This window comes from Arabidopsis lyrata (assembly GCF_000004255.2).
Source record: "Arabidopsis lyrata subsp. lyrata unplaced genomic scaffold ARALYscaffold_8, whole genome shotgun sequence".
In the NCBI taxonomy this organism is placed as follows: Eukaryota; Viridiplantae; Streptophyta; class Magnoliopsida; order Brassicales; family Brassicaceae; genus Arabidopsis; species Arabidopsis lyrata.
Window position 1 is genome coordinate 22,911,723 of NW_003302548.1, and position 12,979 is coordinate 22,924,701.

The window sequence follows — 12,979 nt, forward strand, 5'->3', positions numbered from 1 at the left end:
CCGAAAGAGAGAAGAAAACAAACAGTAACTGGATCCCAAGGCAGAAACTCTGAATCAAACAGGTCTTACATTACTATGATTCCACTGATGAACATTTTGGGTCTTAACCTAACAAAATTAGTCCAAAGGATATATATATAATGATACATAGTGAAGGAAAGAGTCATTGCCTAGACCTGGCCTCAGCCCTTCGAGCCTCTTCACGTGTAGTTGGAAACAACTCCACATACCTTGACCCAATCGACATTTTGTCCTTAGCCATTGCCCTCCTCGCCTCCTCCCCCGTCTCAAACTCCACAAATGCCTCTCCCGTGGCCTTCCCATCAGGTCGACACACAACCTGTACACGTCCTTCGATAACCTTGTACCCGCTGAAAAACTCTATGATTTGAGGTTTGTTCACCGAGTAAGGGAGGCCTCGCATCTTCAAAACCTCTGTGTACTCGAGCTTCTCTTTCTCACTAAACCTCTTTGCTCTGGATGGCACAGTGGGAGGTGGGCTAGCACGGGCCTCGTACTCATACGCTCCCTCCTCAGCAGCAACCGCATTGTAGTAATCCTGCTTAGAGCACCGGAAAACTTCCACATATCTCCTCCCCATATTGTGTCTGTCCCTTTGCAAGGAAATCTCGACTTGCATAGGGCCGGCAAACACCACAAAGGCCTCCCCGGAGAATTTACCGTTTTTGCTGACGAGCAGGACATCGACAATGTCGAGGCCAGAAAAGAACTTGAAGATGTCGATGTCAGCGCAGTTGAAGGGAAGACCCCTGAGGCGAACGACAGGGAATCCGCAGGCATAGCCAAAAGGTGGAAAGCTGGTAGGTCCGGTGCCAACTGCCAAGTAGGGATTTGATTGCATCATTCTTTGTCTCTTTGATCCAACCTCGTACCCCCCGCTCCCAAACATGGCCCTTCAAATATCAAACAAGAAACCCGGAAAAAGATCCCCCAACTCAACCAGTTAATATAACCAAACCCAACCCAGACTTCCCTGACTCTTAATCTATAGTAAGTAAGACCCATTCTTAATTATACCACACAAACAAAACACCAACCTAAACACTCATATCGATAATATAACTAAGGGAATACAAGAATCGATGCCAGATCCTACACCAACCCTCTAAGGATTTTCCAACACAAATCGATTAATATAACTAAGGGAATACAAGAATCGATTCCATATCCTGTTCCTATACACCAACCCTCTAAGGATTTTCCAACACAAATCGATTAATACCGATCAGGCAACAGGAAAATGAATCGAGTAGAATAAATGGCGATCGAATGTAAGAATACGTACCCTCTAGATCCGTACATGACCTGCCGCAAAGCTCTTCTTCTCTCGACCACGACGGTTCTGTTCTCTCTCTGGTTCGTCGTCGAGAATGAGAAAATTCAAGTCTTGGCAAGTTGCCATCAGAATAGCCCTAAATATTATCTCGGACCCGGAAGATAAAGCATGGGCCCATTATAGCGGCCTCAAAATTTAAATGAGGCCCATACGTATCTCGCAAAGAGTATGTATGTTGGACAGACTGGTCTTGTGGAGGAAGAAGAAGCCAAATTTAGGCAATCAGAGGGATCTGAATCCGTAGAATAAATTGACTGTAATCGTAAGCAAATGGATGGGTCTGACCCTTTTTGGCCTCAAAATGGCAGGCACCGGGAAATGCCTTCTTGTCACCGGCCCTCCTGTGAGCTTCTCTTTCTCCTTTCCACTCATCGCCTTTTTAGAGTTTCTCATTGGTGGTTTTTTGGCAGGGTGTCGGAAAAACCACATTGATCATGAGAGTGTTCGACATGATTAGGGTTTTCAACCCTAACTTAAAGATCCAAGGTTTCTACACTCGTAAGTAAGCCCTCTCTTAACACCAATCATCAAGTCTTCTTCTTTTTGGTATTTTAATGATCCCGTTAGTTATCTCACACAGGAGAGATGAGGGAACGAGGACAAAGGGTTGGTTTTCAAGTGGTCACCTTGGATGGCCGCACAAGTTTGCTTGCTTCTTCCACTGTTTCTAGGTCCAGCCTCCTTCTCCTTCAGCTTTAACTCTCTAGTTTCCCTCTCACAATTAGGCTACTTCTCTCTCCCTCTCTCTGTTTGCAGTCAAGAATCAATGACATGGCCTAATGTTGGCAAGTACAAAGTGGACATTGCATCCTTCGAGTCTATAGCATTGCCTGAGCTTCAGGTTCTGCCACCTCATCATTTCCTTACTGGTATAAATAATAGTTACTTGGATAGAGGAACACTGAGTGACTGGTTTAGCATTGGTTTTCAAGGTCAAAGACGATACCCATCTTTTCATCATTGATGAACTTGGCAAGATGGAGATGTTTAGTCCATCCTTCTTTCCGGCTGTCCTCAAGGTTTTGGGCTCCAACATTCCTCTTCTTGCTTCCATTCCTATCCCAAAATTTGGTCGAGATCTTCCTGGAGGTAATTAATCAAACATAATGAGTCATCATCTCTTCACTAGATTCGTTTTCAGCCTTTATTCGTCTCCAATCCTGAGGCCAATGATGCTTGAATTGAAAATTATGAAATTGCCTTCACATCTATATACTGTATGGAATTTTTCCAACTCTTGAGTAGTCCATGGTCCAGTTTGATGGACTCTTGTATTGGCTTCCTGTGTCACTCCTCCTCTGTTAGTTATGCTCAGTTGATCATTTTAAAAAAAATTGAATTTCACTTATCTTTCTTGTATTTCTTTATTAGATTGAGAGAGACATCCATTTGTTTGAATGTTAAAACCCATACAGACTAGAAGTAGCAGTCAAACTATCTTTAGCATATTTCTTGCTTGCTTGGAAAAGCTGCATTGCGTTCACTATCTATTTTCTTAACAAAGTTTATATTCATTCGTCTTTGTTGTGAGCAGTGGCAAGGTTGAAGAACCAACCGGGAGTGACTGTAATCACCCTGAGTGAGAGTAACAGAGACTCCATGAAAGAACATATATTTGATGTTTTCTCTGGATGGCTGCCCAAGCAATAAGGTTTTTTGCAGGGTGTAAAAAAACTATGATTTTAACCAAAAAAGCTTTTGTACACCACAGGTTCAATCCTAGTATCGTATCAGTCCTTCACTATCAAAAAAAAGAAAAGGAAATCAACTAACTAATGACAAAACAAAAAACAATTTGAAAAAGGGAAAATCCCAAAAATAATTTGAACGACACGCACTTTCGACCGTAATAAAGCGGATGCCAGGAAATCCGAACTGAGAGCGTGCGAAGAAATTGGTGTCGGAAAATCGTAGCTTGGGTTTTATCATCTTCGTCTTCAGAATTTCAACCTCCAAAACCCTAATTTTGGCGGTCTTCTCCTCTCTTATCTCTCTCCGCAGGCGCATTCAAGGTAAACTCTAAAGCTTCCTCCATCTTAGCGTCAAACTTAGATTTTCCCGAGGGCGGCTTCTCTCGTGAATATCCGCGTAAGATCTGACAGTTTAGAGACATTTGTGTTGTAGGTTAGAGAGGTTTGTATGTGTTATTATGGAAGGCCTCAATGTGCTGACAAAAGAGGTTGATGATAATGGAGTTCCACATCCTTCCACCAATGTTGATTACCATCTTAGCTTTCTTTTAGCTTCGCATTTGAGTAACCCAGATCTCACCCCTCAGCAGATTGCAGAGGCTTCAAGATGTACTGCTGCCGCTGCTGCAATTGCTGCTAAGGCCGCCAGAGCTACTGCAGATGAGAAAGCTGCTGCTGCCGCAAAAGCTGTTGCTGCTGCTAAGTCCGCTTTAGATTTGATTGCTTCCTTTCCTCCTAACCAGGGACTCGTCCCAGACGCATTTCTCGACAAGGACAACATGACGAAGAAGCATGTTGCTGCTGAGGATGATGAATTACCCTCCAAGTTGCAACTAGTAGACGTCAGTCAGGGCATAATTTCAAACTCTTCTTCCAGTTGCCAACATAAGAACGACCAGTGCGTGCTTCCCATAGACTCAAGAGAGAGGCTGAATACAGAGCCTGCCATTTCCAAGAGGGCGGATTTCGATGGCCTTGGCATGGAGTTAGATACCGATAGACTGAACGAATCAGTAGGTGGAGAAGGAGCAAACGAAGGGGTTCAGGTGACCAGGAAAAGAGGGAGGCCAAAGTCCAAATGATTTGGCTTCTGCAATTTTGGTTTAGTCTATTGGTTGTGAACAACCGCAAATGGTGTCTGTACAATGTGTGTGAGATTGGAGAGGCTGATGAAACTAAGATGAGAAGCTCTTTCGGCCATCTAATCCGAGTTTCCTTTTATTCATATGATCTAACCACTTACTTTATCACACTTGATTCTAAGCGCATTTTTCTTATTGGTTTTCATGGGTCTTTCTTACAAATAGAGTAATAAGACACAAATAAACAAGTGAGGAGAGTAACAAAATAACAGTAATGCTGCCGTGTTCGCTGTAGGTAACTATGCTTCTCTTTTCATACTGACAAAAATAAACAATGGAAGAATATCAATCAGGCCTTGGATGTCAGGATCTCGTCTACGGCCGTCCAAGTCCCGGTAATGGCTATAATAACACCAATGAGGAAAACGAGAACGTCTACCACTATTCTTGTGATGCTCAACTCGTTTTTGAAAGCCTGCAAGTGAAAAAGTGATGGCAAGACAAAGCCCAGCACCACGCAGACGCTGCTCCCCACCAGAGATAAGAAGTCTGCAAAATTAGGGACGAGCAGGGCCACGAGAGTGACCACCAGCACAGTGGCCCAGCGCACCCATATGGAGTAGCAGGAGCTGCAAAGGCGGCGTTCCACAACCTCGTAGACGGGGTGCATCATAAGGGGGAATGTGAAGAAGAGGTTGATTGCTAGGCCCAGCTGCACCAGAGTGCTCACCACTCCTGTCCCCAGGTTGGTGGTGATGATGTCTCTCGTCTCCTCTCCGTAAGCCATGTACCCTAGCAGGCCGAACGCACCGTACATGATCGAGATTAAGCCCATGGCTAGCCCCAGCGCTCTACCGAACTTGTCTTTGTATTTGGCCTCTAGTTCCAGTGGCAGAACCTGTTCACATCCAACCACAAATCAGAATTATTAGTTTAGCAGAGACACAGATAGAGGAATTGGTCTGCTTACCATTCCGATCCCTTCAAATGCGTACACAGCAACTCCCAATCCGTAGAAGAAAACAGAGACACCTCCAAAGACTCTCAAGGGAGGTCTTCGTTTCAGGAAGATGAAAACATCCTGCACCATAACCACTATGGTGGCCGCTACGTCCACGATATCGGCGAATATACTCAAAGGGGCGAGATGGGTGAGCGATGGGATGGAGTTGAGACCCAGCTGAAAGGGGAAACATCCCCAGAGGTAAATCGAAGCAGGATCGAGGCCTAGAATATGTTCGGTGCCGCGGCTGAGGAGATTAGCCATTGTGGTGGCGACGAAGATTAGATAGCTGACGCAGAAGCCAGATTGGGAAAGGACAAGCATTACATCTACGACGAGACGGCCGGCAGGTCCGCAGACAGATTCGCCGAGGTCTCCGAAAGAAGTGATGCTGTTGAAGCCGGAGAGGGACTCGAGTTTCCGGCGGGTGTGGACGAGGAGCATCATACAGAAGAAGGTGAGGGAGGATACGAAGAGGAGAGTGAGGAGGCCCAAGAGCCATCCAGTCTTCTTGAAGGTGTACGGAAGTCCGAGCACGCCGGCGCCGACGATGGCGATGAAGACATTTGCAAAGGTTTTTGGCTGCGACGACAATGTTCGAGGCCCCAAAAGAGGAGTGTCTTCCGTCGGCGGCAGCGAATGGGAGGATGATCCCGAAGGCAGCGACAGGGAGGACGATCCCGCTTCCTGATCGTACCTCATGCTGACGAGATAATCGAAATTGAGAGTGGAGAAGAACCGAGAGTCACAGTCGACGTTAATGGCGATCGATCTCTGGAATATTGTAATGGTTGGGGTGTGTTGTACATGTTTGTGTGGTCGAATGATAAATATTTTATCTTTTTCCCTTTTAAAGTGTCATTAAGAAAGATACAAAACACTCATTGGCTCTTGTTTGGGGTTTATCAGTTTAAGAAACATTTTTTACGCAATAAACCTATGACATTTTGACTCCTGGTGGATCAACCGCCTCCACATGTTACTTTTAGGCTTAACCAAATGAATTTTTCTAATCTACTAATGATGAGCTGTTGAATTCGCAAATCAATTAATCGATTTTTTATATGCTATTAAAAAGCAGAACAATAAAAACAAAAACAAAATTTAAAGAGACAGGAAAGGAGGAGAGGACAGGTGTGAGCAATGCAGAAGTTTCAGAAATGATTGAAGATGTTTTCACCAATCAGAGCAAAGCAACGTGGAAGATGCATTGCACGTCTCCTTCTGTGGCCAACTTGAACACGCCTCTCCAATTTTGGGCTCTCTCTTTCTCTATGAGCCCACACCTCATTCCCTTTTTTCTAAGTAAAAAAAGCCCACAAACAGACACATTGGCTGTGAAACAGAGATACTTTTGTCTTTTCTCTGTTTTATTTGGCAACATGTGAATGAGAGTATTTAACAAATCAAAAAAATCCATACAAGAGAGACTAAACAAACTCCATTGTCTTTTCAAATCAGATTCAGGAGAGGATGGAGAGGAAGATGGTTGACCAGATGGTGAGGGCTAAGGATGCAACCAGGTAGGTCCACAAGAAGATGACCGAGCACTCATCTTGAGCCACGTCGAACAGCTGTGCCATTGTGCCTGCAATCCATATTTATATATTGTATGATTAATTTATCCGTATCTAGCTAACAATGAAGTGAATGGGGGATGTCTCGAGTAATTACTGATATTCATGGCAGGCGGCAGTGTGAACTGAAGCATGAGAACGTATCGGAAGAGAGGGTCTGGAGGAAGATACCCTAGATTTCCTGCTAATTGGACCACTCCGACTCCCACCACGGGGAGGATGATATAGCGCACACAGATCACTCCCATAATCACTGATGTCTTCACGGCTGAGGAACGCAGACCCTGAATCAGGTTGCCCCCCAGTATGAGTGTTATGCAAGGAATTGTGCCGTCCCTGCCAAGTCAACTGTTAGGCGCAAAGTCGTGATGTAATTTCCATATTCAAAAAAAGATAGAGAGTCCATACGTACCCAAGTAGCTTTACTGAGTCTTGGATCACTCGCAACGGGGCATTCTCCCCGATTATAAGATTCCTTAGCCAATTTGTTGCTCCGAAAACGAAGCCAAGAATCTGAATGGAACATATAACAGCGCATCAGAGCAGTCGATTTATTAGTTGGTGATTGGAAACGAAATCATGTCTTCTTTTTTTTTTTTGTTTTTTTTTTACTTACGGCACCAATGGTGGGTGGTGCGAAGAGTTCCTCAAGAATCTGATGGAGCAAGTCCTTGATGTATGTCCCGGTAGACACCTTTTGTTTGCCTTGGATCTCAAGGTCTTGGTTTTGGTGCGGCTTGAGGAGAAGAGTGTGGGGATCAGAGTCAATGTCCTTGTTGGGAGACTTGACCAACCCGGCGGCTTCAAGAGCTCTAAACTGTGTAGCAGAGCTTCTTACCAGTTGGTAACTGTACGTCCATATGTAGAAACCCCCGAGCTGCCCTTGACAAAAATTAATCACACGATCAAATCAACAAGTCTGAGCAGAGAAGATCATAAGTTTGGTTTGACTTACGGCCATAGAGAAAGATGCGTAGGAGAGCCCGATGGATCTGCAGACACTCCGATTCCCAAAAGGACTGCCTTCCTCGTCACAGATGGCAGGGACCAGAATAAGCATAAGGTTTCCCATATTGCCTACGTACACAGGACAGTACATATATGATATATATATATATATATATATATATATATATGTTTCATGTTATATTTCAGGGATCTCCTCCTTGAGGTTAAATCTGATTGAGGGTTTAATGTTACCTGAGGCACAAGTAGCAATTATGAGGCCATGAAGTTGAGGTTTGGGGTTCAGGAGCTTGACCACCAACCATCCAAGAATGCCTCCTACTAGAAAGGTGATTCCAACATTTATGGGCATAAACCACCTGCAAAACTAATTTTGCTCAAATCATAGCCACACGTACGTTTTCTCAAAGGGATGAGTGAAGATGGGGTAGTGCGTACCATGAAATAATGTCCTGCAATGTGACAGTCTCGGCAAGGTTGGCAAACATGATGCAGGGGGTGAAGACCACGAAGACGAGCTGCGAAGGAAAATGTTTATTAGTGACGATATATGGTAATAAGAGAAAAGAAAAGCAGAGATGAATTGGTTTACCTTGTTCACGGATCTTCGGGTGTCAGCAGAAAGAAGAGAGCAGTAATCGGTTGCCAAAAAAGCGCCAAGGACGCTGATAAGAAGAACTTGAACGATTGGCATTGAAGCCACCTCCAATAGCTCTAAGAAACCCATCCCTAATCTCTTTTTTTTTTTTTTTTTTTCTGGTTTCTTGCAGAAGAAGAGAAGCAGTCAAGGTAAAGATATAGAGATGAAAGTTTTGATATTCGGGCTGTATGTGTAGATGGAGAGAATTGATGGGTATATATATTTAATATAAATACGTAGAGGAGTGGGGTACATTAAGAGTAAAATAAGAGTATAAAACTAACTTTTCAACAGGAGGAGAAGTCAAGCAAGAAAGGTGAATAAAAAGGACAAGTTGGCTTCTGAGTACTGTTGGTCTCTCAGGTATATAGTGCACATGCGAAATCATATGGACGTCAAAATTAGAAGATTCAATGGGACGAAATTAAAGGCTTTTGGGATCGTCTCAGGTTAATGTTGACATAATCAAAGTAAGACTCGTCGTCATGCTATAGCTAGTTGCTCCCAATATCTTTCTTTCCAATTATTTTATTTTAATATCTCATCTATGATCTATCCAGCCCAATAAATTTTTAAACAAATTAAATGGCTAAAATACGGCTCTGCGCCAAACTCAAGTAAGCAAGAGGTAACAAACTAACATTTTTCTAAAGTGGCCAAATTTGACCTTTTAATCATAATATTATTTGTCTTTATCACACCTAACATAAGGTATACAAAACATCTCTTGAATTTGACGCCCAAGCTGATTGCTATGCCAAGTCCACAATACTCCTCATACTCATAGTTTATTACAAAGATCAATAATAAATGTCAACTGTGATATACATGGATGACTTCCACAAGCCACTCTGCTTAGCTGATCTCAACCCTGCACATACACACATGGAAACCAGTGTCATTTTAATTTGAGGAAAATAATATCATCCTGCACATCTCCTCTGTTTCCTCTTTACAATTCCACAATATCTTGTATGAATGTATTTAACCAATAAAAAAAGAAGTGATAGGCTAAAATACTTGTGGGATTAAAACCAAATTAATTAAGAGGAGGAGGAAACCGTCGTTTGCTTGTATGTCTCGGAGAATTACGTATTTTAGCTGAGGGTTAATATTAAGTTATACTCAAATATTTGTTTAAACAAGAAAAAGCTGAGAATGATGAGACCATGTTTTGTGGTGGAACAAGTCCGGGAGATAAGATAGTTGCATGACTTGGAAATGGCGTGTCTACACAAGGGCACCGTTTGACTTTGATCATCATATTAACAGTCCTTGGGCTACACTGCAGTTATCCCAAATCCTGTTAAGTAGATAGGCCTAAAAGAGGCCATGATAGGTATGTATGTTAATGTATGTATGTATGAGGCAGTTATTGTGAGGCCTACCTATATTTGGGTTTAGCCCATTGCCCATTATTTTCCAAATAATTCATATATACACGGTAACGATGATCATTGGTAGATGATCAAATAAAGATATATTTCTACCAAAAAACTTTACAACATGATCAGATTACTTGAAACTAAAAAGAGGGAATAACCTTGGTAGAGACAAAGAGGAGCCTTTTGTTCTAATCATATTAAGTTATCCCAGGCTGAGAAAGTGGTGATTCCCCCATGTATATAAAAACATTTTAGGTAAATAAAGAAAAGAAAGCCAAAAAAAGGTGATAGATAGTGGAGCAATGGCCAAGAGTAAGATAACATTCTATATCTCTAAGAGCATCTCCAATGGTGAGAGCTCTCCATAGGCTCTCACCATTTTTTTAAGATTAAAATTTTCAAATTTATGAGATGAGAGCTTTTGTTAATTTTGCAACGTCCAATGGTAGGCTCTCTTTGTGGGGTTCTCAGGAAAAAATTAAATTATTATTTTTAATTATTTTATTTCATAAATCTGAAAAATATTATAATTCATAACATATTAAAGATACAATAATTTCATACATTTGAAAATAAATTTGAAAAAAAAAAAATGATTAGTTATTCTGTTGATTGTTGCGAAATTTTCTCCATATATGCTCAACCAAATCACTTTTCAATTGTTGATGCATATTTTGATCACGAAGTTGATTTCGCATACCCATCATATTCTCGATATTTGGAGGCATACTTGTAGAATACGATAAATCGACTTGTGAAGTTTGGTTTCCTTCAACTTGTAGGAATTCTGAAACATCAAACTGAGTGTTGTACCCATCTCGTTCGTCTTCGACTATCATATTGTGCAGTATGATACATGCTTTCATAATATTTCTAATTTTTTCCTTATCCCAAACAAGTGCTGGGTTTTTAATAATGTGAAAGCGAGCTTGCAATACTCCAAATGCACGTTCGACATCTTTACGGGCCGCTTCTTGATGTGTAGCAAATAAAGTGTCTTTCCGAGTTTGTGGTAGTCGAATAGATTGGATAAAAGTCGACCATTTCGGATAAATACCATCTATGAGATAGTAAGCTAAATGATACTCCCGGCCATTGACTTTGTAATTCACATTCGGAGCTCGACCTTGTAATATATCATCAAAAATTGGTGATCGATCAAGAATATTTATATCGTTTAAGGTACCTAGAGGTCCAAAAAATGCGTGCCAAATCCAGAGATCTTGTGATGCGACCGCCTCTAAAACGATGGTTGGTTTTCCAGAGCCACGTGTATACTGGCCTTTCCAAGCGGTGGGACAATTCTTCCACTCCCAGTGCATACAATCGAGACTTCCTATCATCCCTGGAAATCCGCGTATCTTTCCAATATTGAGTAGTCTTCTCAGATCTGTGGCTGTAGGTGCTCTTAGATATTCATCTCCGAAGAAAGAAATAATTCCCTCTGTAAAATTCTTCAAGCAAGACATCGCAGTGCTTTCACCCATACGGAGGTATTCGTCAACCGCATCAGACGCATAACCATAAGCAAGCAAACGAATGGCTGCCGTACATTTTTTGTATTGGAGAGTGTCCAAACCTTCCTGTGGCATCTCTTCGATGTTGAAAGAACGGGATTTCACTGGAGAGTCACTCAACAATACGCAAGAACAACGGCTTGTTCATTCGAAAACGGCGGCAAAAAGTTTGAGGTGGAAACATCGCATTATCACTAAAATAATCGTTCCATAAAAGGACGTGCCCTTCTTCGCGTTTTCTATCAAAATAAGCTCGTTTCCTATTTTTCTTTGCAACCTCTTCGCCATTAGACAATTCGACGAACATATTCTCGAATTGTTGATCAAGTGGTTGAGAGTAGCTTTCTTCCATGGCGTCGTCGAATGGAGTACGGGATGAAGAGGCCATATTGTTTGGTAGGTTTAAGTATTAAACAATATAGATATATATAAAAGCTTTGGTGATTGATTGTTTTGTGGTAAAAGCAAAGAAAAATTAAGGGAAAAATAATTTTTGTAGTTGAAGCAAAGAACAATATTAGAAAAGCTTGAGTTGTGAGACATCTACAAACGATGGATATTATTTATAGCAAAAGTAAAACATAAAGAATAAAGTTTGTGGTACACAAAGAATAAGCTCGTTTGTGGTACAAATTTGCTAGAATAAAGTTCGTGGTTCACAAAAAACATACAAATTATTTGTGGTACATATTGATCTCTTTGGCATCAGACATTGAACCACTTGCACACATTGCTCTCTTTGGCATCTAGCAAAAAACAAGACAAGTTAAAACATGATAGATACACAACAAGACATATCATACATTACAAAGCAATATCATACAAGACAAGTTACAAAGCTTTAGAGTACATAGACTTAAACTAGAACTTTAAACAATATCATACATGAGACATAATACTAGAACTTACAAAGCAATATCATACATGAGACAAAAAAACTAAAAAGCATCTGATGCTTAGCTTAAAACTTAGGACCAAACTAAAACTTTAAAACTTAGGACCAAACTAAAACTTTAAAACTTAGGACCAAAGCTCCGTGATTAGCTTATTTTTTAGGAACAAGTAAATGTCCGAAAGAGGCTCAGTTCTTGAATGTAGACTTTCAAGCATCTGATACTTGCTTTGCTTCTCTTTGCGATCCTAATCCTTCTCCTTTAGTTCCCACAAATTCTGAAAATGTTCCACAGACTGGCCTGCTTCTCCTTTACCCGTGGCTGGCTTCTTTCCTTCGTTAACAGTGGCTGACTTCCTTCCTTTCGCTTTGGCTGCCTTCACACCAGGAGGTCGAGTCATGACTGAATCATCTTCAACATTGATAGGCTGGGAACTTGCATTACCATCCCCACACTTCCTTCTTTTAGCATTATCCTTTCCTCCCCGAGTAGTTTGATCACACCATTTCTGATCAAACTTTAACTCTCTCCATGCATGATCTAAAGTGAAATTCTTCTTGGTATCATTGTAGTAGATCTCGTGAGCCAGCTTCATAACATCATCCTCTGACTGACCACTAGTTTTATGAGTTGTTGCTGTCTTATGACAACCCACAAACTTGGTGACAATTTTATTGACCTTTGCCTACCTTTGTTTACATTGAGCATGCTCTCTCTTTGGCATTCCGTCGAGGGAAGGACTAGCAGCAACATATGCTGCAATCCTCTTCCAAAAGGATTGACCTTGTTGGTCATTACCAATCACAGGATCCTTGCTTGTATTAAGCCAAGCACTGACGAGAACAATATCTTCTTTTGCTGTCCATTT

The 12,979-nt window shown here is 41.6% G+C and overlaps 5 protein-coding genes and 1 pseudogene across 11 annotated transcripts; 2 read left to right on the forward strand and 4 right to left on the reverse strand.

Annotated features, from left to right (window-relative positions):
- Positions 1–7: 7 nt before the first annotated feature.
- On the reverse strand, positions 8–1,504 carry LOC9301165 (heterogeneous nuclear ribonucleoprotein F). Of its 2 annotated transcripts, none has more exons than XM_021027175.1 (2): positions 1,307–1,504; positions 8–837 (listed from the first exon to the last, which is right to left on the reverse strand). In XM_021027175.1, exon 2 carries the CDS (start codon positions 638–640, stop codon positions 164–166), a length of 477 nt encoding a protein of 158 aa, XP_020882834.1. In that variant the 5' UTR covers positions 641–837; positions 1,307–1,504; the 3' UTR covers positions 8–163. The 2 variants fall into 2 exon arrangements, with proteins under 2 accessions (XP_020882834.1, XP_002866778.1); XM_002866732.2 differs by having other exon boundaries at positions 8–914; positions 1,307–1,418.
- A 44-nt stretch (positions 1,505–1,548) lies between these two features.
- Positions 1,549–3,067, forward strand: LOC9302851 (nucleoside-triphosphatase THEP1). Of its 6 annotated transcripts, none has more exons than XM_021032679.1 (6): positions 1,549–1,700; positions 1,768–1,859; positions 1,938–2,028; positions 2,114–2,198; positions 2,290–2,446; positions 2,892–3,067. In XM_021032679.1, exons 3-6 carry the CDS (start codon positions 1,943–1,945, stop codon positions 3,005–3,007), a joined length of 444 nt encoding a protein of 147 aa, XP_020888338.1. In that variant the 5' UTR covers positions 1,549–1,700; positions 1,768–1,859; positions 1,938–1,942; the 3' UTR covers positions 3,008–3,067. The 6 variants fall into 6 exon arrangements, with proteins under 6 accessions (XP_020888338.1, XP_020888333.1, XP_020888321.1 ...); XM_021032674.1 differs by having other exon boundaries at positions 1,768–1,855; positions 1,925–2,028; XM_021032662.1 differs by having other exon boundaries at positions 1,768–1,855; positions 2,889–3,067.
- A 199-nt stretch (positions 3,068–3,266) lies between these two features.
- LOC9301166 lies at positions 3,267–4,302 on the forward strand. Its single transcript, XM_021032655.1, has 2 exons — positions 3,267–3,369; positions 3,482–4,302. The coding sequence occupies exon 2, from the start codon at positions 3,507–3,509 to the stop codon at positions 4,128–4,130; it is 624 nt and encodes a 207-aa protein (XP_020888314.1). The 5' UTR covers positions 3,267–3,369; positions 3,482–3,506; the 3' UTR covers positions 4,131–4,302.
- On the reverse strand, positions 4,301–6,096 carry LOC9301167 (amino acid transporter ANTL3). Its single transcript, XM_002866733.2, has 2 exons — positions 5,101–6,096; positions 4,301–5,028 (listed from the first exon to the last, which is right to left on the reverse strand). The coding sequence occupies exons 1-2, from the start codon at positions 5,833–5,835 to the stop codon at positions 4,480–4,482; spliced, it is 1,284 nt and encodes a 427-aa protein (XP_002866779.1). The 5' UTR covers positions 5,836–6,096; the 3' UTR covers positions 4,301–4,479.
- A 73-nt stretch (positions 6,097–6,169) lies between these two features.
- LOC9302852 (protein PIN-LIKES 7) lies at positions 6,170–8,519 on the reverse strand. The gene is made up of 8 exons (XM_002866734.2): positions 8,269–8,519; positions 8,115–8,194; positions 7,911–8,035; positions 7,666–7,787; positions 7,327–7,587; positions 7,123–7,223; positions 6,808–7,046; positions 6,170–6,721 (listed from the first exon to the last, which is right to left on the reverse strand). Exons 1-8 carry the CDS (start codon positions 8,401–8,403, stop codon positions 6,597–6,599), a joined length of 1,188 nt encoding a protein of 395 aa, XP_002866780.1. The 5' UTR covers positions 8,404–8,519; the 3' UTR covers positions 6,170–6,596.
- Positions 8,520–11,762: 3,243 nt separating this feature from the next.
- Positions 11,763–12,979, reverse strand: part of LOC110225823 — a 3,470-nt pseudogene continuing 2,253 nt past the window's right edge.

Bases quoted from the DNA above. Each gene is read 5' to 3' on its own strand.
- LOC9302851 (XM_021032662.1), top strand. From the start codon at position 1,632: ATGGGTCTGACCCTTTTTGGCCTCAAAATGGCAGGCACCGGGAAATGC. The intron at 1,701-1,767 runs GTGAGCTTCTCT...GTTTTTTGGCAG, and splicing joins TTCTTGTCACCGGCCCTCCT to GGTGTCGGAAAAACCACATT. The intron at 2,029-2,113 runs GTCCAGCCTCCT...CTCTGTTTGCAG, and splicing joins GCTTCTTCCACTGTTTCTAG to TCAAGAATCAATGACATGGC.
- LOC9301166 (XM_021032655.1), top strand. From the start codon at position 3,507: ATGGAAGGCCTCAATGTGCTGACAAAAGAGGTTGATGATAATGGAGTT.
- LOC9301167 (XM_002866733.2), bottom strand. From the start codon at position 5,835: ATGAGGTACGATCAGGAAGCGGGATCGTCCTCCCTGTCGCTGCCTTCG. The intron at 5,029-5,100 runs GTAAGCAGACCA...GGATGTGAACAG, and splicing joins CATTTGAAGGGATCGGAATG to GTTCTGCCACTGGAACTAGA.
- LOC9302852 (XM_002866734.2), bottom strand. From the start codon at position 8,403: ATGGGTTTCTTAGAGCTATTGGAGGTGGCTTCAATGCCAATCGTTCAA. The intron at 8,036-8,114 runs GTACGCACTACC...TTAGTTTTGCAG, and splicing joins TTGCAGGACATTATTTCATG to GTGGTTTATGCCCATAAATG. The intron at 7,047-7,122 runs GTACGTATGGAC...TTGACTTGGCAG, and splicing joins GACTCAGTAAAGCTACTTGG to GGACGGCACAATTCCTTGCA.